This window comes from Meriones unguiculatus, chromosome 9 (assembly GCF_030254825.1).
Source record: "Meriones unguiculatus strain TT.TT164.6M chromosome 9, Bangor_MerUng_6.1, whole genome shotgun sequence".
NCBI lineage: Eukaryota > Metazoa > Chordata > Mammalia > Rodentia > Muridae > Meriones > Meriones unguiculatus.
The window spans coordinates 96,352,137-96,379,858 of NC_083357.1; the positions used below are offsets into that span (position 1 = coordinate 96,352,137).

Sequence of the window (27,722 nt, forward strand, 5' to 3'; positions counted from 1 at the left end):
ATCCCCTTTCCCTGTAGGGAACACACACACACACACACACACACACACACACACACACGCTCAAGGTGTATGATAGAAACCAGTGAAAGATTTACATCTAACCTCCACAGATCTCCTTGTACACTCCAGATAAGGTCTGGTGATGTACAATACATGATACAATGCAAATGCTTCCCAAAGCTGTCTTACATACTGCTGAGGGAGTGCCCACGAGAAAAAGCCCACAGATGTTGAGTACACTCCCAGGTCAGTTGGATGCTTCGGATACAGACGCTTTTGGATGCAGAGGGCTGGCTGCAACTAAGTCCCTGCTAAGGGGATGGGCGGGTTTGTTACATTTTGGGGTCTGAGCAAGAATTTCGGAAGGATGTTTTGATAAGAGACTGGAGGTGACACAGCTAGCTATTTAAAAGAAGAGCCTGGCAGAAGAAGGTCTCTAGGGTTATAACTCAGGGCATTTTCTTTGCATTTGTCATGTTCAATCGGCCCATCAATTAACGGGTAAAGATGGAGAAGATGAAGGAGAGATGGCTGGAGGGGCATTCAGATTCCTTCAGTGTGTTGATATTCAACACAAGACAATGAAATAAAAAACAGTGGCTTTTGATATTTATTTTCTACTCTGGAAAAATACAAATACTGACTGAAAATATTGCAGCAAGTTTGTCCTGTGTTACCAGATGGTGCCTCAACACTAGTCCCGAGGGAATCATCATTCCAGGGACAGCTCCAACATCACAAGTCTAGGTCTGAAGGAAATCCATTTCTATCTTCGACAGAAGCTAGCTTCGACACTAGCTCTAGCTGGTGAAATCCCTTGATTTAGATGACCCGACAGAGTTAACTTCCAGGAGATTTAAACGTATTTTGTATACACTAAGAGACTTTGATAAATGTCTCCTCCCTGGGCACACAAGGAACACAGACTTTGTAAAGACAGTTAGTATGCGACTAGAAAGCCATGGCTGTCAAAACTGGGAGTGTCTGAGTGGGAGCCTGATCGATCTCCTGACCTCCAAGTGTGATCATTCGAGGAATTACCATCCACCTGGAAACCCCAAACGCCACCATGAGAGATGCATGCCCACTGCAAGGGAACAGGCTCTCCCTCCAGAGTCCACCCAGTGTCTTGCTGACAAAGAAGCTGTCATTGGTAGTCTATAAGGAGAGGTGGGACACCCAGTGTTGGGGCAACAGTGCTTGTACGAGAAAACGTTCTTGACAGCTGCAGCTACCAGGTCGCTTTGTGGACCGATCGAGAAGAAGGATGTACAAGCGTGGAGAAAACACTAAAGCTGGGACTTGGCCATGTGAGAGTGACAGGCAAGGGCTCCCTCAAATTAGAAAACACACTGTGTTATGACGGACCGGGGCACTGCGACCTTCAAAGTCTGTGAGGTCATCTTAGTAATAACTCAAGCTCCATTAAATCAGCTCCAGAAGTCAATGTTTTTGTTGCTTTGAATTATGGTGAACAAATGACGTCTCTTCTACTCCCATAGTATATGTTAAAACCTGTAAGATGAAATCCAATAGTGCTGGGGAAATAAGTCCTTTAATCATACCTGATTAAACACCCTCCTCTCTTTTGCTATGTGTCACTTGGATTAACAGAATAGGGGTGTGTCTGTGTGAAAATGGGGCTCATATGTATTCCACAAAGCTCGAGGAGAAGAGGAACAGCTCAACATACGTGATGATTCACTGAAGACAATTTCTCTCTCTTTCTCTCTCTCGGTGTGTGTGTGTGTGTGTGTGTGTGTGTGTGTGTGTGTGTGTGTATAGAGAAATTGCCCAATAACAATCAGTGACTATTATGGCTGGAACACACTTCCTGCTATGATTTCTGTTCACGATCTGCTAATGGAAGATACTTGTGGCCTTTCCTGCCTTTTTGCTCATTTCTTTGCCTTAATGATTAGGAGTGTGATTTAAAAACAGTCCAAGGGGCTGTGAATGGACCTCAGTGGTCCATCCCTTGGTAGCATGTGCAATGCTGTGGGTTCAGTTCCCAGAATGGCAGTAAATCAATAAACCATAAAACTAAAAGGAGTGCCTAAGAAACAGAGGAGAACTTCGCTTGACGGAGTTTGCAGTCAAAGTTGAGGAAGCAACACAGAGTTAAGTAGAAAGGGGGAAGGGCCCGGAAGCAGAGGAGAAGCACTGAGAAGCAACCAGGAGCCACTCTAGACTAGCTAACGAAGACCCCAGTGCCAGGCAGGGGCTACTGGCCAGGAGCACAGGCAGGAGACCCCTACCACAGCACAGGCTACTGCCATTCCCTCTGTTTAATAGGCGTTACCCTCCACAGGAAATGATGTTTCTCCCAGAAGTCACAGGCTGCCAAAAGTTCAATTCTAGCTATGGGATACTTCTCCTTTAGTTGTTGATCAGGGGTGTCCCAGAGATTCATGCCCCCTCCCCCAAAAAAACAATAAAAGCTATTGCCACCAGTACTTGATGGTAACACGCCACTGCTAAATGTCATAGGTTCTGGCCACGGGGCTTGAAGAAAGCGAGGTGGTACTGACAGAACACTTACTTCCTGCAGGCTAGATCTCCCAGTACCAGAAGGTTCTGTGCGGGCTGCTGGGGAGGGGCTGGCTGGGGTCACCAACAGTCTTACTCAGCTGGGAACCCTGGGAGCTATAATAATAACTGACGTGACAAGATATGCTCAGGGGTGCGAGAGCAGATTGACTCCGGTTAAACTCGTGAACTCACAGCACTTTATGCCCATTTTCAGACCCTGTAGATAGCAGGCATGGTGAATGCTTCCAGTCCCTGCCTTTTCAAACAGATGGAGTAATGTGGGCTAAAAAAAAAAAATGGCGAAGAGGGCCAGTTTAAGTAATTTTACAATTTGATCTGGGAAGTGGCTTGCCTTGTGTGATGATTTTGCTAAGATGGAGAATACTTTTTACACAGCTACACAGGAATCTGTTTACACATGAAGTTTCCCGTGAGAGAATCATGCTGGAGTCAGGTCTGTGTCAGCGATGGGCACTTGACAGGACTTGCTTCTTTGTGACCTGTTTCAGCAGGGAAGTCTATGAATGACTATTTCCCTGTGTCATTTGCCTCTTTGAGTGTCACTGGCACCGGTCCCTTGTCTACGGAAAGCAGATGGTAGTGGGTCCTTCTCCCATCCTTCATTCCTTGCCAGTAGCTCCCATTGAGGGTACTCAGAAGGAACCCAGGGCATGCCAGCTTAGGGCCACACAGCACAAAGAAAGATGGGACCAGTGGCTAATAATGACAGTGCTTTCTAGATGGGTGGGCATACATGCATGAAAGGATGGATAGCTGAAATTGTGACAAAATGGTGAATTGCCTGTAGTATCAATTTCTTTTCTCTGTAAGTACTAAAAATTCCTTCCCTCTGTGACAACAACTTCTAAGAAAAACCAAAGAGGATTTTATGGCACTCCTTTTAAAAATACCATCAGTCCTGCTTTACGTATATAAATTTTGAGTTTTTAGTTTTTTTCTCTCCTACTTAAGAGAAAGAGTATTGCTCAGCCATGGTGGCACACACCTTCAGTCTAACCACTCAGGAAGTAGAGGCAGTCAGATCTCCCTGAATTCAAGGTCAGCCTGGTCTACAGAATGAGTTCGAGCCAGAGCTATATAGAGAAACTGTGTGTCAAAAAACAAAACAACAACAAAGAGGAAGAGTATTGAAAACAGACCACACATGACCTTAGGGGGCAGCAGGTGAGATGTAAGCCTTAGGGAAGAGAAAGGAGGAATTTTGTTCAGCTCCCTGTTTGAGGTACCCAGTGAATATTTTTAAACCTTATGAATGACATAATTACTAAGTGGCTAGGTTGATCAGCCCATTTTGTTCTCAGCGTTTAAAAAGTGTAGGCAAGACAGAAGGCATGAAGTCAAGTCAACGTGTTCAGAACGCCGCCATGCACTAATGAGCCCAGGACGAGCTGTTCTCATTTCCCGCTCCTCCTGCCCACCAAAGAGACGCCCCTGGGAGCTGTACCTGTGTGTGTTCTCCGATGTGCCTTCAGGTGAGAACTTTTTGTGTAGACTTTGTTGCACCCTTCGAAGTCACATCTGTGGATGCGCCTCTTCCTGGAGTCCGGGGATTCTGATCGTCTCTGGCGTCTTGTGCTCTCAATGCTAAATGGTGAGATTGAACTGAAAAAGAAGGGTGGAGGGACATGGTGAGAAGCACAGCCCTTCCCCTTCCCCTGGGACCCCAGCAGGCTGAGGGCGTGGTCTCGGCTCCGCAGCCTCAGGAGTCCATGACCAGTACACACTGCTCTCGTCTCTTGGATGTTTCTCAACGGCTAAAGATAGCAGCATGGCTATTCTTGGTTAGAGAGTTCCAGGGAAAGAGAAACAATGCTTACAACAAGCTAGCCACAGAGACACCAGCATATAATCTCAGCATTCAAGCAGCTGAGGCAGGAGGAGCCAGAGCTGGAGGCCAGCCTGGTCTACATAATAAGACCTGTTTCTAAAGCCCCAAACCTGCCAAGCCAATCTAATGCAGCAAACCTAAACTAAAACCAAGCAAATCTCTCTTGTCAGTACTAAATTAACATCTCAGTCCTGCATGTCTAAATAGTTTTTCTAGAGAATGTTTTAGGAAGCCCTGCTCTAGACAGCGTCAGCACAAACATATTTAGTAAGAGGGGCATCTGAGCTGCATGTGGCATTAAACGACCATGCAAAATCCCAGTGCACATCTCAAAACAACTGAGGTCAGGGCGAAAGAATTGGCACCAGCACATCAACATGGTGACTCATGCCCAGCAATTTCTGTGCAGAGGGATGCATTTGATATTTAACTTTTCCTACTTGGTGTTTTCTTGTGGTGAGGAATAGAGTGCATTGTCTTTAAAGATTAGCTGTACTACTATTATGAGAAAAAAAGAAATAAGACTTTAACTACAAAGTTTGGCCCAGACTTGTGTGTTGTTTCATTTTAATGCCCAGTAGAAAAACAGGATTAGTTTGTAATGTCAGGTAATTCATTTATATGTACCTTTTTCAAACCTTAATCTCTTTTGATTGAGACAGAAAGAACATGAGTCATCTTTGTATTAGAGACCCATGAAGTTCTCCAACAAACATAATGAAATACAATAAAGAGACAATCACCCTTGTTGCTACAAGACACATTTACCATGACCGACATTTTGTCCACCCCCCACCCCGGTTTGATGTTTTTGTTTTGAGATGTCTTTATGTGTTCATAGTTACTTATTCTACTTATTTTTCAACATCAAAATTAATATTATTTGGGGGGGTGGCGAATCGGAGAAGTGAGACAGCTTGGCAGGTAAAGGTGTTTAGTACACAAGTACTTGTGAACCTACTCATGTATGTTTCCTCCATGATCATGCCATGGCACAGGCATGCACACTTATACACAGACATCACCCCTTGCGCAGAGTAAATGCAGAGAGAGAGAGAGAGAGAGAGCGAGCACTTTGATAAACAAATCAGCCCTTTTAAAAGCTGAGCACAAAGCTAAAGATGCCCCTATGTTCTTGTACCATCGTCTTGATCCTTTCTTCTCCTTCCTGGGAAAAGCCGCTGTCAGTTTCCTTTAGATCTTTCCAATTAAAACTGTTATGTATCCACGGTCCATGGCACTGTGTTACATAGGTCTCCTTTACATGCTGGATGGCCAGAACATCTCCTCTGTACCCACCTCCTCTCTCAAGAGTCACCCTCCTCCTGTTAGTGCCCTCTGTTCCCCTACACAGCTTCATACCTACTTTCATGTCATATATGTTTAAATACGCTGTTATATGTACAGATCTGCAATGATAGAAATTTATAATATGACTGTGGGTTTTTAAAACGTCAACAGTAATGCTATGCCAATGACACAATTTTGTTATGGATCATTACAGGTAGCTGGCATTGTTTTTCTTTTTCGTAGCACATAAAGTAATTGCAATTTTTACAATGGCTATTTTAACTTTGAGAAAGGATTGGTTAACTTTTTCTGCAAAGGATTAGATCGAGACTCTTTTATTTCAAAGTGAAGGATCATGAAGTCTTATACTGTAATTAATAAATTCTAAAAGTCTACCGTGAAAGCAGCTATAGACCATATGATAGCAAAGGTGCACAGTTCCAAATAAAGTTCTATTTACAAAAATAAAATAGTATAACTACCCACAGGTCATAGTCTGCTGACCCCTCAATTATGAATTATAACAGAGGTCCAACAAACATTCATCCTTGTATTTTAAAACTGCATCTCTTTAGTGACAAACAGGCACCGACTGTTTCTGATACCAAACTATTCCATGACTCCAGCCAACTGTTTTCCAACGTCTCCTTCTAGCATGCTCATGTTTATTTTTTGAAGTATATTTTCTTGTCTACAAATAGCAGATTAGTGAGCCAAAGCTTCAGAGTAGTTAAGATCAAAAATAAATTCTGTTTATCAAGCCTCAAACAGTTTGATTCGAGATGTACACTAGAGTAAAAGAACACAGGCTGTGCTTCTGGCAAGGCCACTTTTTAAAGCCTTCGTTATCAATCAGCGTGGCTTTGTGGTTTTCCACGCCATTGATTCAGTTGCTGGGACAGGAGTCTATTGTGAAAAGAGTCAAAACAACATGAAAGAACAGCTTCAGTCCGTCCTCGAAGTGATTCCAGCACTTAGTGGGATTCCTGTGAACAAGAAAGACTGTGTGTGCTGCGATACGGTGAAAGCCATTCATTTCTTAAGTATGTGACCAGGAAAATAAATATAGAATTTGGCTCTAGGAGCATTATAAAAGCAAGTCCTCTATAGTGTTGTGTGTTGTTTGACATCTTTCACAAATTGAGACAATGGTAGTGTTTGTTTCCATTAAGTTAAAATTTAAGGTCTATAATGAGGACACAGTTCTGTAAAATATTTCCTACACATTAACATATAGAATTTTAATGTCATCCCACACAGAGCCAGACACAGCTTTTGCCTGTGGTTGACTTTAGCCAGTTATCTTGCTAAGAATTTGTGTATACGATGAGAAGTAAGAATAAGTCTGAAACCAGCCCAGCTTAGAAATGTTCTTTAAGGGGCCAGTGAAACATGTCTGTGACAGAATCCACACCAGTTACCTGTGTGGCAGGCACAGAAGACAAGCAGAGGCTGTAAAGCTGGAAGAAACCGCTTTATGGAGTTTTGACTTTAATCAGGGAAAAAGGCGTATTAAGTGGACATCCTTTCCACTCAGCCGTTAGTCTCTGGTTTTCTCCATTCTGATGCATAATATTTTTAAATGTTATGAAGAACTGCCATGTAAAGGAATCTGTACAACAAAAATAAAATGTAAAGTGCCTTTCAAAGGTGCGTGCGTGAGAAGTGGAATGTTGTAAGGCTGGTTCTGAGTGTTGGATGGCTCCCTTTGTCCTTACTGGCCTGTTTTCAAGAGCACAGGCTTTGTCAGCTGAGGGAGAGGAAGTACCCTTTGAGCTGACCCTTTCAGAGCTACCTACTGGCTCTCTCTGCAGGAAGGTAGAGGGATTGTGGTCCAAGAGGGCCAAGCATAAAGAAGACCTTAAAAAACAAAACAAAACAAAACACAGCAAGAACCTAGGCCAACCCAGTGCTATGTAGGACCGCTGTTGCCCGGAAGCCAGGGTGTAACCTAGCTGGCAGGCATTGGAGGTGGATTATAACAGGGAATTAGCTGGGCCAGTTCCATGACCAAGTTCAGTACCACGCTGTCAAGGTACTGGTACCTAGTAATTTTACTTTTTTACAGCCTTGGATGTTATGGGTATTTAAGAAATATGTCATAAGGAAGGTATTCTGCATCATTTCACTTATAATTTTGTGTTGAATAATTATTCCTCCTCTGATTGTTAGATTCTTGAGTCTTCAGAGGATAGACACTCCGTTCTCACTCCTCTGCACCCCCCTTTTTTCCCCTCAAGCCTCATATTTTAAATGGGACTGGATTTCAGGGATTCAGGGTTAACGACCCACAAAACACATGCATGTAAAGGTCACTGTATTTGCCGCAGTTCAGGAGCCTGGCGTTCTAAAACATGGCGTGTCCACAGTGATGCCTGTGTAGGCGGCTGCTGAGTGGAAAACATCCTCTCTTGCAGGCATCCGGGTAAGTAGGAAGGGGAGCATGAGCGATGCTGCCCCAGAAGCCTTTCCCCATGGGGTCTCACGACGGGGCTTCTCACGAGCACTCAAAGGCTGTCAATATCCTCTGAGTGTTTCTGCTCTACCCTTCATGACCATGCCTTCAGAGCAATGTGCCCTCTGGTGAGATGGCACCGAGGATCCAAGCTGACTTGGTGCCTCACAGATTGGACTTGTAAAAGAACGTAAATGTGTGAGCGAGAGCTACACTGCAGGCACGAGCTCATTTCAACGATATTAGTAATATGTTCTGTATGTTCAGAATTGCCGAGATAAGGCTGTTGGCGCTGTGTTTTTAAGTTCTGATGTGCTAAATCCATCAGAAGGGCAGTGGCTGCAGCTGGCCAGATGCCCAGTGGGCAAAGACAGATGTTGTGCAATCATAGAGACCTAAGTTCAATCCTTGGAACAAACTTAAAGGTTGAAGGAGAGAATCAACTCCACAAAGTTGTCTTCTGACTTCCTAATATGTGCTGTGGCATATGAATGAACCCCATTATACATATTCCATACCACCACCGTTATCATCAATAACAGTGATAGACAGATAAATAGATAGGTAGGTAGATAGATAGATAATAGATAAAATTTAAACCAGTAACTTCATCTGCCCTCTATTTTCCAGAAGGCCAGCCGGCTCAGGGCAGTTGATACATGCCTGAGGAGCTTCCAAGGCCCCTGTAGTAATTTTTAGATCCTGAGAGAACAAATAAACAAATCATGGCTTCAGCAGTGGCACAATAAGGCTTGAAGCGGCAAGTTAAATTAGAATTAAATCCAGAGAGGCTAGGAAAGTCACATCCAGAAACAGCTCCATTTAAACAGAAGGCAGTTCATAGCTGCCATTTAAAAAAAACAGGGTTAACTGTAATCAATTAAGCTGGTAAAAAATGACCTTTTGTCACGGGTGACCTCGGTGTGATGAGATGCCCTCTATTGAAACTGGAGCTCCTAAAGGAGTGAAAGCTAGAAAGCAAAGAAGGAAGAAAGGAAACAAAACAGAATAAAAGGCCAGGACATCCTTTCAAGGCTAAGAAGTCACACATATCAAAACATGAAAACTGGAATCGACAGTATTCAAATATTGGAAAATTCTGGCATCGACAGTATTTCAGCAAACATACATACACGCATACACACATGTGCACACACACACACACACACACACACACACACACACACACACAGAGTAGCATTGCCGAGGACACCGATGACAGTGTATATTCCCAGAATGCTTTGTGTGCGTTAGGTTCTTCTCTGTGATTCTCAAGGCCACCCTGAGGAGCACAGCAAGTAGCATCTCCTCTCCCACAGGAAAGGCCCAGATATCCGGAGTTACAGTCAAGGCCACGTCAGCATGTGGACTCAAGCGACTGACCCTGGAGCTCAGTGCTGCCCATTACTTTATACGTCAGGAGAAGATGCAATGGGCATTACAAAGCAGCATTCGACAAGATGTCAAAAAGCAATGAAGCACATCACCAAGGCAAGAGAATAACATCTATCACTTAAATTTTCTGCTCAAAACCAGTTCTGTGAGGCGACAGCACACAGGAACATTCATGAGTGTTGCTTACCTCAAAGGCTTACATTGTTCATTTGAGAATTATAGGGAAGAGGCATAGGGTTAGGTTGGTATTATTCTGTCTAACACAGCATTTTATTTAATTTTTACATTTATTGGTTGGTTGTGTATGGGAGTTCATTCTATGGTGTGTTTGCGGAGGTCGCAGGACAACTTGAGGAAGCCGGTTCTTTGCTTCACCCACCTGGGTCCCAGATAATAAACTCAGGTCACCAGGAGTGGCAGCAAGGAACTCTACCCACAAAGCCATCGCAATGCCCTCCTGAACACTCTCTTGAAGTTGCTGTTAGGTGTATGTTCATTCCCAGGGACAGTTTTGTTTAAGGGCAAAGGCCCACAGTGGCATGAGTCAGGAAGCACGATGAGTCAAGGCCCTCCCGCCACTGAGGTTCACTTACAAGGCTGCCAAAATAAATTCAGAGTTGGACTGGGCCAGACCATAAAGTTACCGTAAGGAAACTGGAGATGTGTTTTAAAGCGTACATGTTCTCCTACTTCTGATGTTTGCTTCGAAGTTATACAGAACAAGACAGTGAGTACCACAGAAAGTCAGAATTACAGTAGCTAAGAAGACAACTTCCAAGTTGGAGAGTCAAAGCTGGACTGACCAAGAGGAGGCTCTAAGTAAACCAGAATTTACATAAATCCAATGAGACTGAGCCGGGGCGTGTTCATGCGCATGTACCCACCCGCACGCACACACTCACACACTCACACACAGGATCAGGATCCTGGGTTTCCCACCAAACTGGATCCAGGAAGTGCCTTCCTTGCTGCTTGAGTTTCCTAACCGATCAAAATTCTAAGATTAGCAGTTGTCACTGTTTCTAGAAGCTGTGACTCAGACACTTCCCACTTCATGTTAGAATCTGAGTTCTCCCAGAATGCGTACATTGAGAACGAAACCTGGTCTAAATCCACACAAAGCAGTCTCATGCGTTCGAACTTAACTTGACGTTTTCTGCATGGACAGAATATGCCCTCAATGTATTTGTAATTATTGCTTTATTTTAATAAACACAACCTCTTACGAAGTGGACAGAAAGATAAGGGCTGTAGAAGTGAGTCCCCTGGGAAGCTGAAGGACTGATTAACCTCATTGTAACAGCTGCTGTGAGGCGCCTCCCCACACTGTTTTCTAGACTATTCATATATTAAAAATTACCATAGGCTGAGGTTTTAGATCATGTTTAAGCTGTGGTGAGAAAAAGGGTGTATATAGAAGAAAAAGAAAAAACAGTGTAAAGATAATAAAAAAGTTTTAAGAAACGGAATCAACAGTGGTACCAAATCTGATTTGTCTCTATTATCAAACCTTTATGATACAATTAGACTGGCAGTTGAAAGGATTGTTTCTGAACAACGTAAGAAAGACCTCTTGTAGACAAACGACATCTATTCAGCCCGCAACTTCTGTGAGAACCCTTTATGCACTGCAAAGGCTCCACCTCCCAAATCAGTTCATAACACCAGGTGAAACGTGACTCTGGACTCATATGAACTTCTGAAGTATGCAGGACACGCCCACAGCATCGGAGACACATAATCTGCTTAAATGTTTAGAGGAACGTTTCTACAGAGATTCTTCAGAACACTCAAGTTTTATGCCAGGAGCTGGAGCTTGGTGGATCATGGGAACTTAAAGAGAAAAGAAGCAAAACAAACCTTCTAGGTCAAAGTAGGATTATAGGTAATTATTTTAATCCAAATGCCTTTAAGGCAAGCCCTGCCCTAGTCACTGTGGCCTTCGTCCCATTGACTCCTAATGCCTTATTTATTCAGCCTTATTTATTTATTGTTGTGCTAGAGATTCAATCCAGGACCTCTTGCATTGTAGGCAAGCATTCAACCACTGAGGTACAGAGCAATGGAAAAGCAGACCTTTACATCTTTCTTATCTACATGGTCCTTCCCTCCTTCCTTCGTTCATTCCTTCCTTCCTTCTTTCTTTCTTCACTCTACATCCCTATTGCAGCCACCTCCCTCCTCTTCTCCCTTTCCCCCCTCCCACCCTCTTTCTCTCCCCCTTCTCCTCAGAAAGGGGGAGCCCCCCCCACTCACCTAGGTCTTCTTCACATGTTTTTTGAACTTTTGAGATTAGAGTCATGCCTGTTTAAAAAATTAATTCTCTTGGGTTTGTGGAGATGGCTCAGTGATTAAGACTCTATGCTGCTCTCACTGAGAACTTGGGTTTGGTTCCAGCTCTCACACTGGGCAGCTCATATGCCCCCTTCTGGTCTCTGAGGGCACAGGTAGTGACCCCGCCCCCATCATTAAAAAGAAATAAATAAACCTTTTTATCTTGATAGCTTAGTTTTAAGCTGTTGAAGCATGATGACATGATCTCATACATATCTCTTTACTAGCAGCAGATGTTTGAAAGACTGAAGAGCAGGGAGGGGCCTGGGTCATCAGAACACTGCTTGCTCTCGGACAGAACTGTGCAGAACAGCTCATTTTTCCACATTAGAAGGATCTTCTTAGAAGGCAGAGCCACCAATGAGGCGGTTCTGTGTATGTACCCAGACAAAGACAGGATAGAATGAGACACCACATTTTAAATATTAAAGCAAATATAGTATCTCTCACATAGGCTGTTCTAGCGCGGTATTTTAACACAGCCATAAAATAAAACTTTTGACATGACCATCAAAACAAGTTTGCATCTATTTTATGCTGGTCATTAAGCAGGTCTATGTCACACTAGAGATTTGTTTTATTGACGCAGGCTGAAACTGTGTCAGCGAACCACCTCGCACTTAGGCTTACATAAATTATTGAAAGGCTTTTATTGCTCATGTGAGGCTACATAAATAACAAGACCAAGGAGAACTCCTGGGTAGTTTTCCACGTTAAATTTTTTCTGTCACTAAGATGACTGTAGTGTGCCACAAATACCTACCTTTCCTACCACAAAACGGTCATAGATCTGCATTTTGGAGAAAACCAGAACTTTTCACATCGGATAGGAAAGAATGTTTTACTTGCTTCCCACTACCTCCACCTTTCATGAAAACTTTAACCTTCAAATAATATGTCAAGTTAATGCTGCTACAGTAGGACGGTATGTTATTATGCTCTTATTTCATACTTGGAAGACATTTAGAAGATAAAGAAACTGAGGCTTTTCAAGATTAATCATTATTCCAAGGGCATACAGCTAACTGGTGGCAGAGAGCTGTCCAAGTCAGAGATCTGTCTTCTTGACCCTGTTCACAACTAGGACCTCGCTTAGTGTCATGAGAAAGCTGTCTGGTAACACTGACATTCTTTGCCTTCATCAGATAGAACTATGAGTCTCACAATGTGTACTTTTTTTTGTTGTTTTGGTTGCTAGGAAACTCAAGCAAAACAAACTATGGATTTTGTTTGCTTATTTTTCATTCTAGTTACACAATTTGGAACAAAAACTTCAAGGTATTAATTTTATATAGCATTTTTTATTAAGGATTTATTTTATGTTGCTTGTGCACACACACACACACACACACACACACACACACACGCATGCACGTCTTTCTCTGTGTGTTTACACGCATATGGGTGGCCACAGAAGCCAGAAGAGAGTCACAGATTCCCTGGAGATAGAGCCGTAGGTTGTTGTGTTCTTAGTGCTGGGAATTGAACTTGGGTCACCTACACACCTGATGAGCCATGTCTCCTGCGTTTTCTGGGGAGATTTTTAAAATGTATACATTATGAAATCCTAACTAGTTGATCTATTAACAGACAAGAAAATAAATGCAAGACAAAAATCAGGTGCTGTTTAAAATGGAGGAGAAAAACAAGAAGGGGAGAAAAGCATGGGAATTTTGCTGCATGTTCAGTTTGCAGGCCTTTAAAATGTTATGGCCAATAAGCTGCTTATATTACATTTAAAGAAAACAAGAATCTTAATTTTGATAGAAGAAACTGTACAGGACTTGTTGACTGAACACATAGGTATGATACACAGCTCGTGATTTATTATATATTGTGTCTTGGACACTTCATCTCTTTGGTGTTCAGGTTCCCAAACTTTACATTCATACTTCATAGTGAATATTAAACATGCTCTATGCAGATTAACTAAGAGTAATGTCATGTTGACCCCAATGTCCAATATATGTTCTGCTTTTCCAAAAATTTGAATCCTTCTCCCTGTTTTGGTTATGGGAACATTGAGAAGACATAATTTAAAAGCCATAAAAGGTACTCTGAAGTATAACTTAGTACACTCTCAACACTCTACTATCCAAAAAATTGTCATCACCTCCAAAGAAAACCTCACATTTACTAGGGGTCCTTATCCAGCAAACCTATTTCCTGTCTCAGGGTTTGTCTCTTCTTGACATTGAACACACACACACACACACACACACACACACAACATTGCGTGGTTTTTCATGCTTCTCATTTATCACAGTTTTGTAAGTTTGGTAGACACTGAAAAATCTATGTTTTCTTTTTCAGTCCTAGGGGTTGGACACTGAGCTTTGCATACATTAGGTCAGTAGGCAATTAATGGACCGCTGAGCCACATCCCTGGCTTATTTTCAACAACACTAGCATTCCCTTTCTTTTGAAAGTGTGTGTGTGTGTGTGTGTGTGTGTGTGTGTGTACCTGATGGGTGCTTCTGCTCTTTGACATGTGTGAACATTTACACATTTTTATATCGAAATGTTTTCAGATCTCTTGGTTGTCCCATGAATAGGACTTCTATACCATTTGCTCTCACTGTCTGAGGAACTGATGACTATATTTCACAGCGGCTGCTGCGGGATATCTCCAGCACTGTAAGAAAGGCCCAGTTTCTCCACATTCTCATGAGGCATCCTGTCTGTCTTTGTAGTTCTAGACATGCAGGGTCTAGGATGATCTTAACGTGATTTTGCAAGGCATTTTTCTAACAACTGAAGATACTGAGAATCCTTTTGAATGTCCATAGGCCCTGTACATATCTCAGTTAGAGAAATGTCTGCTTCAAGTGTTTTGTCCATTTTAAAATTGCGGTTTTGTTGTTGAGTTGAAAGATTTTTTGTATGCTCTGGCTATAAGGACTTTACCCGGTAGATACTTTGCAAATATTTTATGTGGGTCATTTCTTTATATCGTCACATCCTGAAGTTACATGTTTTAAAATGCAATTAAGTCCAGTCCATTATTTATGTAGTGGTGTATGTGTCGGGCATGGTGTTTAAGACGGCTCTGACTACCCTGCCATCTCAGAGATTCCTTCCTTCTTTCTCTGAAAAGCTTTGCACTTCAGTTCTTGCATTTAAATTTGGGATCCAGTTTGAGTTTATACATGGTGTGAGAGGAAAGAGAATCTGGGCTGGAAAGATGGTTAGTCTCAAAACAAAAGCAGCAAGAAAGAAATCCAATGTTCGTATTGTGTTGTACAGATCTTGTCCCAGTACTTTTGTGGAAAAGATGACCGTTTCCTTACTGATTTGACTCTTGTGGAAACCAACCTACCATAAGTGGAAGGTCTGACTCCTGGAATCTGCTTATATGACATTGATATGTGCATGTATAAGTATCCCAGTACCAAGCCATTATAATTTTATAATTTTGAGATAATTTTGAAAGAGGAGATATCAATTCCCAAATTTATTCACCCTTTCCATAAAAAGCTATGTTTCCTTCCTTCTTTCTTTCTTTCTTTTCTTTCTTTCTTTCTTTTCTTTCTTTCTTTCCTTCCTTCCTTCCTTCCTTCCTTCCTTCCTTCCTTCCTTCCTTCCTTTTTTTTTTTTTAACTAATGTCTACAAAAGAAAAACTTGGCTGCAATCTGGACACATAAAATCTGCAGACCAGTTTGTTTGGCTATTTATTTTCTGTGTTTAGATGTTTTGTTTGTACGGGTGATTGTGTACACCCAGGGCCCATGGAGGCCAGAAGAGGGCAAGAGATTCCTGGAAATCAGAGTTACTGACAGTTGTGAGTCATCGTGTGGGGGCTGGGAACTCAACCAGAACCCTGAGCCTACAGGAGCAGCGAATTCTCTTGAGCACTGAGCCATCTCTCCAGCCATGTAGACATATTTTTAGAGTACTGTGATCTTACTTTTTTTTTTTTCCAATCATGAATCCAGGGTTTTTTTTTCATAAGCTCATTTTTACAGATTTCTGTATTTATTTATTTATTCATCCATCCATTCGTTTGCACGGGGACACACCTGCCATGGTGAGCATGGAGGCCTGAGGGCAACTCTTCTTCCACCACGAGGACTCCCAGGATCAAACCCAGGTTATCCGGCTCATCACCAAACAGCCTCCATCCCCATCCTCCACCTCCCACTGAAAATGCTTTAAACTAGGTCTTTTTGGTTTCTCAAGTTCACTTCCTTTGTTAGCTTTACTGCTAGGTTTTTTCCTTCTATCGCATGCTATTGTTGTTGGAACTGTTTCCTTAATTTCATTTTCAGAGTGCTCACTGCCAGGGTACAGAGATAGAACAGATTTTTAAGCAATGATCTGCACTCTGCTGCTTCGCTGAATTTATTTGTTAGTTCTAACAGTTTTCTGGAGATTCCCTTAGGATTATCTCTGTGGAAGATCTCACGTCAACTGTGAATGGAGGTAATCTGGATTTATTAAATTTTTAATTGCCCTTGGCTAAACTGTTTCGTGAAGGCTGTAAACGTGGACATCTTTGTCTTGATCTTTTCAGCCTGTCATCTATGTTATCTTTTATGCTGTCATCTTGTCTGTTAGATGTGACTCATTCATGCCTGGTGCTCATGAGGATGGGGACATGGCCTTGGATTCCAATTGTGATGAGTGTTCTCATCATGAAAAGATGTGAGACTTTGCCAAATGCCTATTTATTTATTTATTTATTTATTTGTTCCGCATACAGAGACAATCATGGGCTTCTGTCATTCTTTCTACTAATGTATGTTGTGCTGGTTTTCATGCTGAGAAAGCCTCACTTCTGGGTTAATCCCATTCGTTATAGTATACAATCCTTTGCACACTGTTGGATCAGTTTACTGGGGTTTTGTTGCAGGTTTTTGTAGCTGTAACTTACATTGATGGAGTTAATTGTGATGTCTTTGGTTCTAGTACTGAGGTATCTAGGTAGTATTCTGGTCTACCGGAGTATGAGTTTCACATTTTCTTTTCATCTAGAATCAGGCTCATTGTATTACTTGGTAAATATTTATCCATTGTTTTCAAATACATTCTGCAGTTAGATATTTCTTCAGAGTTGATGTTTCTGACATGTCTTTGATCATCTAGAACATCTCCTTTTATTCAAGTCTTGGGGTCATGCAGCCTACCAAATGCACAGACCTAGCCCATCCTCTACTCAGCTACAAAGAAAAGTCATGTAAGCATTTTGCAAGTTTTAAATGAGGTCTGGATTATTGACTTTCATAATTTCACTATCTTCCATTATTCCCAAGAGACTGTCCATAGTTGTCAGGCTCAAAGGACTGTTTGATATTGTTTAACTTTCAACATGTTCTGAACTGTTAACAGTGCACTCAGCGACCACTGTGAAACACTCGGGCAATGTATTAATGGCTTATTTATATACACATACACTTTGGAGTCTACCACAAAAACTATGTAAAGATTGGCAGTGTAGATAATTCTTATTGGCAGTCTCCCTAGGTAAGAATGAGGTGCCTGGAATTGCTAAGCACTTGGCCAATGAATCTTATTAGTTCTGGCCCACATCTCTCTTCCTAAATCCCATCTCTCCTATGGAAGAAATAGAGAATCTTTTCTATAGTAAGATGAAAACAGTAACTACCGTATTTACTGACGATTAAATGTTTTATGCCCTGTTAATTTCTTCACTTGACCTTTTCCTGCTAAGATTATCAGTAAGACCATAGTAAAAATCCTAGTCACTTATAAGTATTTTTCAATTATTTCCCATGAGTCTACTGCAGAAAAGCAGGTGTCTGCATAAAGCATCATCAGAGAGTTTGTAATGCAATGAGGTGTGACAGACATCTGGTTATTTATCTACCCCAAACAGGTGAAATATGATGCAAATCTCCGGTAATATATGACAGTCAGGCAATTCGTACACTTCCAAGAAGCTTATGTTCTCAGGGCTATCTCTGTCTACAGCATTAATTCTGATGTTAAAAACACCACCTTCTTCAGCTGGCATCTCCCACACAACCACATGGGGCCATGTGAGTGTTTCCTGGCTGTTTCTCCTCCCCCGACAACTAAGAGTCTGAGATTCTCTTGCAGTCTCCTCCTCTCTGCCTTGGGGCTCCCTCTACTTATGAAATATTTTTGGCTCCTCTGTGCTTCTGACGGTCCAGCCCAGCCTCTGGCTCTCTTCTTTTTCCTGAGTACTTTCCTTTTCATCATGTCTCTGGTTTCTCCCTCATCCCATGCCAAGTATATGTACGAGGAAAACAATAAACTCCTTCCCTTGGCATAGGCAGCAGGACCACATCCCTGGGAGAAAGATCTAAGCCAAGGGGTGCATAGCTTCTGTTCACAGTCCATTTGCAGGCCTTTCTAAGGGCATACTTTCCACATGAAGGGTTTTGCTGTAGAGGGTTCTGATGCCAGCTGTGAAGATAATAAAATTTTCTCAAATTTATTATGTATGCAAATCATAATTATATGTCATAAAAAAGATATGTGATAAAGAGAGTTACAATCAAGCACAATGGGTATCAAGGGAGGCAGGGTCTACTTTCTGTCCGAAAAGAACAGAGCAAGCTTAATGGAGGACACCAAAGAATGAGTCTTGAATCTTTGTGAGTTAATGTGTATGTGGTAAGCAGTGGGCAGAAGAGAAGAGGGAGCTTATGATTACGAAGAAAAGTTAACTTACATATTTGACCTTGACACCAAAGGGTCTCATATGCAGGACTCATATGGGATGAATGGGTTAGGGAGGGCCGAGCGTATCCAAGACTACCAAGCCCGGGTCAAATGGACTCTAAATGGTTCCTTAAGGAGACGTCATTTTCCAGGATCTGACCAAGTGTCATGCTTTTGTTCTTATCTTCACTTGATGAGGTTCAGGAGGGAACTTCTGGCTTATAAGAGCAGGATTTGCTGGCAAAGAAGTGATTTAAGTTAAGGCTTTTACTACTGAGAACCAGTTACTGTTTCCATGGAAGGAAATGACTGAAGCAAAGTCATGTCCTTAAATCTGAACCAGAGGGGACAGTTTCCCAGGTATCTCCTAAGCCACTGTCACTTGTTGGTGATTGACTGGGTAATGGGGAATGAAAAGTGACTCAGGTAGGTTAGCTTGAGTGACGAAGATTAAAGTAACGTCATTAACCTGAGCCACAGGGAATAAGACATCATGGGAGAAGCTAATGAGAAAAATTACCCTGTATGTAAACAGTAGATTTATGTCTCCAAGACAATAGGGCAGCCTTTTCTTTTCATCTCCCAGACAAGTAATAATTTAAGAGAGTCATATAAACTAGGTAATAAAGAAGCATTTTCAGGGATAACTTGAATGGGTTTTATCAAAGAAAGCTCATAAAATAAACTTAATGGTAATGGAATTTCATTAAACACTATCCAATGTATAATTCTAAAGGCCAGGTACTTTGTAAAGAAAATTAGAGTGAAAATGCATAGTTTTTGTTTATTCAGTCAATTAACGTTCATTAAATTCTTCCAGGGATATTGCTGAGTTTATGGTTGGTAGTTTACATAGTTGATGAACTAGGTGATTGCTTTTCTGATTGGTTTTAATTATAGGAGTTTGTTTTTCCGCACCTCAGAGAGATGCACTTTGTGTAGGGAAGGCCATGGGAATGAAAGAAACAGGCACTGAGAGCTTTCCATGGCCTGAGGCAGGTTGCGGAGTGTTCTCTAGGCCACTCCAGCTTGAACTAGTAGACAGTCAGGACGATGGAACCTAAGATCTACGGAACCAGGAATCTTGCTGACTTATTTGTGGGCATGCCTTAGAAAACTGTCAGCTCCTGTATGCTTTGGATTCTTTCCCTATAAGACAGTAATACCTAGGGCTTGCACGGACCTAGAGAGAATAAGGCTTATGACAATCAATTCATTTAGGTGGGTACACGGGTATCTGGAAACGGCGGAGGTTCCTGTGCCATTCATGCTAATTACGAACCTCATCTGAACAAGGTCGTTCAGATGAGTCATCCAAGCCACATGCCCAAGAGTCCAGATACGAAGAGCTGTGTCAGAATGTGTCTACCCAAGCACCTGGACCAGTGGCTTGCAGCCACCTGCTGAATTTTAGGAGATGTATTCCAAGTTGTTGTCACAGCTCCTCTCCAGACCTCTGCAGGCTGTTTTCCCCCCAGCTCATTCCTCAGATCACTTTTCTTCTGTGCCTCATCCCCTTCCCTGAGTGACCTTGTTCATCATTCCCGTGTTCCGTACAGTAGGATTCACTGTCCATCTTTTCAAAGCCACACCTATGCATCTCAAGGCCTCTGTCTCCCAAATGAGATGCAGCGTTTGATCCGCTATTCGTGTGTCAAGTGGGCATATCTAATATAAAATGCCCAGGGTCAGACGTGGTGGCACATGCCTAGAGTCCCAGAACATAGGAGACAGAGGGAAGAGAATCTCAACTTTGAGGCTAGCCTGGGTTAACTAACTGTGAAGATTCAAACTCTGCTTCTTCAGCTTCCTCCGTCTTATAAAATGACCATTATTTTTCTGACAGTTTGAAACAAACACAAGACTCCTCCATGACTATTCTTTTCTACCACTTCCAATCTGTCCACAGTTCCTCGGTGCTCAACCGAATGTATCTCAAATGAGAGTACTTCCAATACACTCCCTGTTTGTCTAGCTTCCTGCTACATCAACTGACATCCACCCTGAGTCTTTTTTTTTTTTTTTTTTTGGTATGTTACTAATTTTACACAGCATAAAATTAATTTGTAAAGCACTCTTCAGTGTACAGTCTGGTGGTACTGAGAATATTCATGCTTCAGCCACTCTCCACATACCTTTCTGAGGCGTCCCATCCTCCTCAGCAGACACGCCCATTGTACACTAACTGCTCCTCTTTTGCTTTAACTTCTGGGATTTTCCATTGTCCTCCTTATCTCTCTTCCCCTCCTTTACCTCTTTTCCTCTTCCTTTCTTCTTTTCCTTAATCCTTCTCTTCATATCCTCTCTCTTTTTGATAGTTTCCCTATGGCAGTTTTCCAGACTAGGCCTCCATCTCTCTGTGCTGGACTCCAGACCCAGCACTTTACCATGCCTTCTGACTCTATGAACTTACCTACTCTAGGGTATTTCCCTCATAGAGAATTGTGCAACATTTATCCTTTCATTTGCCTATCCACATGGTAGCACAAGTCAGAATTTTGTTCCCTTTCAAGGTCAAATAATACTCCCTTTACATTTTCGTCTTATTTACACAATGCACTTTATCCACCCGTTCATTCACTGGTGGCCATGTGGATTGTATATACTATTTAGCTACCATGAAGAATGCTGCCGTTATCACTGAGACTCTCTATTTGTAATCTGTAGGGAAGCTACCCAACTTGTATTAAGTGTCAGCTGTCTAACTCTGGGAAGAACCACCAGGCTTTTTCACAGAAGTTGTATAGTTTCACACTCCTACAAGCAAAACATATGGGGTTCAATGCTTCGATACCCCTGTTAAGATCTGCCATTAAAAATGATGCCATGCCAATAGCTGTGATATAGTCTCCTGTATCGTCTATCGAAACAGTAGTACTTTCCAATCACTTAGAACAGATTTCAGCTTTGCTGTCCCTACAAGTCCTAAAGAAATCCAGGATACCATCACGACCCCTCCAGCTTCCTCTGCTCAGTGCCTCCATTCCCTTTAGACATCACATCGTCACATGGCTTCAGGGTCACTTTACTTCATTGTGTTTCTAACAAAACATCAATTCTTCCAGGGGAACTTCTTCAGGTCCTGACCAGAAGAGTTCTCCTGGCATCTTCTTACTGCCTGTTGCTCTAGTTGACCTTCTATCCTGCATCACTGCTAAGGTGAGACAGGCATTTATTTGTTGATCATCAGTCTTTCTCCATAGCATGTCTGTTCCATGTGGGGAGGGGACTTATATTCACTCACTTTTGTGTATATTGTAAATGCTCTTATTAAGAGAGCATGGTTTATAGGGCTACACATGCTTAATAGTAGGGTCTTGTCTCCAAAGAATTTAATTTGCTTTTGTAATTTTTCATAATAGATGCCTAAAGATTCATTGATGGCCAAATATAAAATAACTCATGATATTTCTTTGGGAGAAGGTGGAGTTTGCAAAGATCTACTGCTGATCAGTAGATCAGTAACAATAATATTGTGAAGGCTTCACCTGAACCTCAGAAAGCTTAATGCTCATTATGTCTACTTTTTACAAAATTCTGTAGGGTGTTTCATTTTCTTCCTCTTTATATTTGCATTTTGAAGAGAGAACCCAATCCAGGAATCCAGATGAATAAACTGGCCAAGGAAACAGTGAGATGGCCATTCCATGATGCTCTGAATGCATCCAAAAGCTTATTGCTTATCTATTCATGCCACATAAATCACCTTCCACAGAGACGCCATACTGAGTGATTTAGAGCATACAGATAACAACTCTCCCAGAGCCTTACCTTAACAGATACATTCTTTAGTTAGTAGTATGAACAGGCACATTCTCACGTGTCACTAAAAAGACATCAGTGAACACAAGGTACAAAATGAGTTGGTGTTACCATAGTTGTGCAAGGTCATTAGAGAAATTCAGAAGGATGAACCATGATTGGATGACTGAGGGGGAGGTCAGAAAATCACCTGGAAGTGCTGAGACTTGAGTCCTGACTATAGGGAAGTCACATAAAGGAGGTATAGGAAAAAGAGGTGTCATCCTAGACTATTTGAGCCACTTGAGCAGCAGTTTAAGGACCGAGGGGGCCAAAAGGCACTTGATCACTAGAAATGCACTTAAAATTTAGTGTCTCTGGAGCAGCCAATGAAGAGGATCATTAGCTGGTCTGGTGACTACTTGGCTAGTGATGCCAAGCCCTGGGCCACCTCTTTCATAAAGACCATTTTGTTAAATTTCAGAACATCTCTCTGAGATCGATACTGTTCTCCTCTGCTGTTTAGTTTTATGGAGACTGAACCTTGTGTATACAAGGCGAGGGCTCTACCAGGCACCTTTTACTTTTTACAGATTCTCACTAAGTTGCCCAGGTTGATTTTGAACTCCTTGGGTAGCTTAAGCAGACCTTGAACTTGACATCTTCCTGCCTAAGCTGTTCAAGTATCTGGGACTTCAGACCTCTTCTAAGAGGTCCAGCCAAAACTAAGGGACATGGAGTATAGACATAGTGATAGACACTTTGGCAGACAGCCCTGTGACAATATTCTGAATATGCTACTTTCTATTTTAACTAGAGAAGTATCTTTCCGTCATTGTTGTCTGAGATAGGAACTCTCTATGTAGGCCTGGCTTAGATCTTACTATGTAGCCCAGGCTGCTCAAACCCACAAGACCCACCTGCCTTTGCCTCCTGAGTGTTATGTCATTGTATTTTAATGAGCACCGGTGTCACCCAGCTTAAGAAGGCATCTAGCATCACATTCTCTAATTGCATGTACATCTACCAGCCATTAAACGCTACTCTTAAGACTGCCACCTTTGCAGCAGGTCCCGTGGTGAACCTCCTCACTCTCTATTGAAGAACTTCCAGCCCTTAAAATGCCTACACTGTAACTCAAAGGAAAAACTTTGGAGGTTGAGAGCTGTTCCAAAGACCGTTGACATGAATAAAGGCACCTGAAGTGTCTATAAATTATCCTCTGTTCTCCCAACTCAGACCTAATTGTCAACACAATAATTACTTGATTCTTACAGGTGCTAACATGAACTAAAGCACTAAAGAGACTCTGAGACAATGACCCATGCCCTAAGAATCTCGCCGTTTAAAAATACTCCCATTATTTTTTGTTTATATAATAACAGATATATATGCGAACAGTCATTTGAATGCAGGGACTTTATATGTAAATATTTGCTGGGTTTATGGATTGTACAAATTATATAATGCATATTATGGCTCTCAGGTAATATTACAGGCATTGGCTGTCAGGCCGGTTGTCAGGAGTAATTAGTAGGGTATGTTGTGGTTGTGTCAAAACATGTTTAACATCATTAATGTAAGGACATGCCCATTCACAGAACCTACTAATAGAAAAAATTAAGTATAAATGCTCATTGTGAAACAGAGTGACATTACAACAGTGGTCATCAGTAGAAAATTATATACTAATAAATATATTTATTAGAACCATCCCAGCTTTCACCATTTTTTAAAAAAAAATTTAGAGCCACAAATGATGTTTCTTTATTTGATTTGCAGTTCTCTTCATCACATGCTAACTAAAAAGTGTATCAAAGCGCTAGTTAAAAAGAAAGGCTATGATGCCAGCACTTGGGAGGCAAAGGCAGGCAGATCTCTGTGTGTTTGAGAGATCTACAGAGTGAGTTTCAGAAGAGCCAGGGCTATGCAGAGAAACCCTGTGTCAAAAACAAACAAACAAAAACAAAAGGGAAAGAAAAGAAAGAAAGAAAGGAAGGAAGGAAGGAAGGAAGGAAGGAAGGAAGGAAGGAAGGAAGAAAGAAAGATGACAAAAAGAAAGAAAGAAACAGAAAAGGAAAGCAGGCAGGCAGGCTATGTATCTGATAATTCATGATAACTCTTCCCCTCGTTTCTGACCAACACCTGGTTTTTTTTTTTTTTCTTCTGTCTTCTCTCCAGGGTACCCGAGGGCAACTTCTGTGGTACTTCAAAAGCTGTGGGCTTATAAACCTAACAAAGTCACTTGGGTACTCAATGTAGCCCATGTATTACTGGCAACATGGGGAATCCTATTAATTTTATGTCCTCTCATTTCTTCAGCTGTCACTGTAGCCTTCCTCTGAATCACAAACTGAAGAGGTTTCATCCACAGCCATATTTATTTATTCTTCAAACTTACTTTACGAGCTATTGTGACAGCCTGTTTATAACATTCTTCCAGAGTCCTTCACCATGAATGTCAACAATGAGGGCAGTTATTCTTATCCAACCTTGGATAAAGCATTTCAAGACTCAAGATTCTAGTTTCTTCATGTGTAAAATAAGAAAGAAGTGAACTTATCCTTCTTGCCTTTCAAACCCCACCTGTCTGTACGCCTATGCTGCTTTAGACTGACATCAAATAATGAAGAACAATTCACCATGAACTGACTGTGAAACATATACGAAGTCCATATTACTTCGTAGTTTAATTTTCCTTGTTCAAAGGGAAATTCAAACATATTTTAATGTAGAAGAGCAAGGCTTTGATGCTTTCCATGTCAGTTTCGGAATACTACTTATATATAGAAAGATATGGAGACATCTCATTTAGCTCTAACTCGTGTTACCATTTTTTCCCCCTTTTTCAGCTAGAAGATTAAAGAATATGGAAATTGTCAAAAAAAGATCCTGTCAGAGCCCTTCAGAAGAGAAGCAGCTGACCAAACTCACCTTGGTGTTGATTTTGTTTGTTTTGTTTTTGTTTTCTGAGACAAGCGTTTCTCTGTGTTGCCCTGACTGTCCTTGAACTCACTCTGTAGACCAGGCTGGCCTTGAACTCAGAGATCTGCCTGCTTTGTCTCCCAAGTGGTGGGCATGTGCCACCACTGCCCGCCACCTTGGTGTTGAAATGGGACTATAAGCCAGTGACACAAATAATTACACTTTGCCAGCTGTAAGAAAGACCCTCATAAATAAAATTCAAGTTATCGAATTTTCTTAAATTGATGGTAAAATACAAATTTATGTCTCAGTCTGTAGCTGTGGGCTTTTTTTTTTTTTTTTTTCATTGAAAGGAGATAAGTAAAACACACCATATCTGATCTTTAGAATTGGGAATCATCCTCAGGAGAACATGGATATCTCTGCAAAGCAGTATCAATAACCAATAACAAAAGTAATATAGACATCAAATGGGATGATCACACATATTCTATTCAAGGGTGTGTGTTTGTGTGACACAGAGAGACAAAGAGATAGAGAGAGAGCAGAGTGGTCTGTCGCCCTAAAGGGGCTCTGTGATTGAGACATTCTGAAGATTGCAGTCTATATTCAAATCAGCCACGGGGACTTTCTATCAGCTTCCATTCATAACTATTTGACTTGTGGACTGTGGTCTGCTTGCCATTTGTTTTAGGAGGAAGGAAGTCTGTGGTCAAGTGCCTGGTGCCGCAGCCAGCTAGCCTAGACCTGCCTATCTTGTTGTCCAACATCTTATTGGCCAGGTGATAACTTATGGCCTCATTGCTTCCGTTAGCCGACTAGGAAATGTAATAAACACACGCGCTTGTCTGGAAGGGTTGTGGTGAGGAGTGAGCTAGCTAACATGCACAAAGCATTGAAGGCGGTATATGAGGAGCTTGGGGTGGGAATACATCAGGACACCGTTGTTCAGCTCATGGGAAATGGCATGAAGTGCTCAACTGCAATTCAGTTTTAAGAACCAATGTCATATAATCCGCGTGGGATGTCGAAGGGCAGGTACAAACTCAGGAACTTAAAGAGCTTTGCATCTCTGAAAAGGTAGGAAATCACTGTTATGTGACAAAGATTAGAGACGAAAAATACCACTTTGTCCCCAGTCTCACTCATAGCTCTGGGGGGGGGGGGGTCAGCGCCTGATTGTGCCAGGGGGCTGTTACTTAGACCAAACTGAAAGCTGATAACTTGCCTTTCAGTTCAGGGGCGAGGGGGTAAACATATCACAGTACCTTTGTAACTGGAATATTATTCAGTAGTAAAGAGTGAAAACCAACCCCTCCACTCCACTCCTCTGCTCCCCTCTCTCTGGGACAATCTCACTAGGTAGCTCAGGTAGGCTATGAGCTCGTCATCTGTCTTTGCCTCACAGATGCTGGGATTCTTGATGCAACCACATGTCGTCACACATGGCTGTCACATCTCTGTGACAGGTTTCTCTGTGTAGCCTTGGCTGTCCTGGACTCACTTTGTAGACCAGGCCAGCCTCGAACTCACAGCGATCCGCCTGCCTCTGCCTCCCTGGATGCTGGGATTAAAGGGGTGCACCGCTACGCCCAGTACACATCTCCTTTTTCACTTTACTTACCGTTACCTGAAGCTCTCTGGAGACCTTGGTAACATCACAGACTATAAAGAACCGCTGAATCTTTCTGGAATTCAGCGAGGGACGATGACAAATAGTCGGAGAAGTAGCCTTGTCAGTGTCAAAAACATTTATCTAAGGTTAGCACATTCTTGGACAATTTTGCTTTTTCCACAAATTGTTTTGCTTCCAACTCAAAGTGGCTGTTTTGGTGGGCATGTTGTTATGCTCTCAGGTTGTATCACTTGAAAACTGGGGGTGTGCCCAAAGACAGAGTCCCTCTGGAGCTGACGTGGCAGGATCCAGCAGCCCAGCAACACTACAGTACTGAGTTTGGTGGACTTAGACCAAGAGTGTGCAACTTACACTTACGGTCTTAGAGGGCAACAAAACCTTTTCAGTTACCAGACCGCTGTGAGGACGGCAGGGTGCTACGAGGTGATTCCTGTGCATTCCAAATTCAGAGCTGGGCATCCCAATGCTCAAGGTGAAGGACTTCTGGTTGCAAGTGATTAAGCCATGTAAGTGACTATGTGAGGTGAGTGACACCTCAGCCTGTGCAGATTCTCCAAAGAGCTGCTCTGTCCTCCTACTCTGTGAAGACACCATCAGAGGGTGAGGCCCTCCACGGCAAACCTTTTCCAGCACCAAACAAACCTCCCCGCACTTTGATCTTGGACTTTCCATCCTGAAGAACAGAGGAAGAGAAACGTCTGTGCTTTGTAAGGCACAGATCTAGTATATTTATAGCAGCCTGGACAGAACCAGTCACTGCTTCATCCATCGTCACGGAGGGTGATTGAGGGATAGCCACACCACACAGACTTCAGTTTCAGGAAGTGAGGTCGGGGTTTGATTTGTGGTTTCAAAGCCACTGTTTGAACTCCCTCTGCCAAATGTTCCTCCACGTCAAGATACAGGAATGGGCAGA

General features: G+C 42.1%; 1 protein-coding gene across 5 annotated transcripts in view; it reads right to left on the reverse strand.

Moving 5' to 3' along the window:
• The window catches only part of Klf12 (KLF transcription factor 12), a 605,156-nt gene that overhangs the window by 34,847 nt on the left and 542,587 nt on the right, over positions 1 to 27,722 (reverse strand). For all 5 annotated transcript variants that reach the window (XM_060391529.1, XM_060391528.1, XM_060391527.1 and 2 more), the window contains one exon: positions 3,998 to 4,155. In XM_060391529.1, the coding sequence (XP_060247512.1) occupies positions 3,998 to 4,155 (158 nt within the window). The remainder of the gene's footprint in view (positions 1 to 3,997; positions 4,156 to 27,722) is intronic.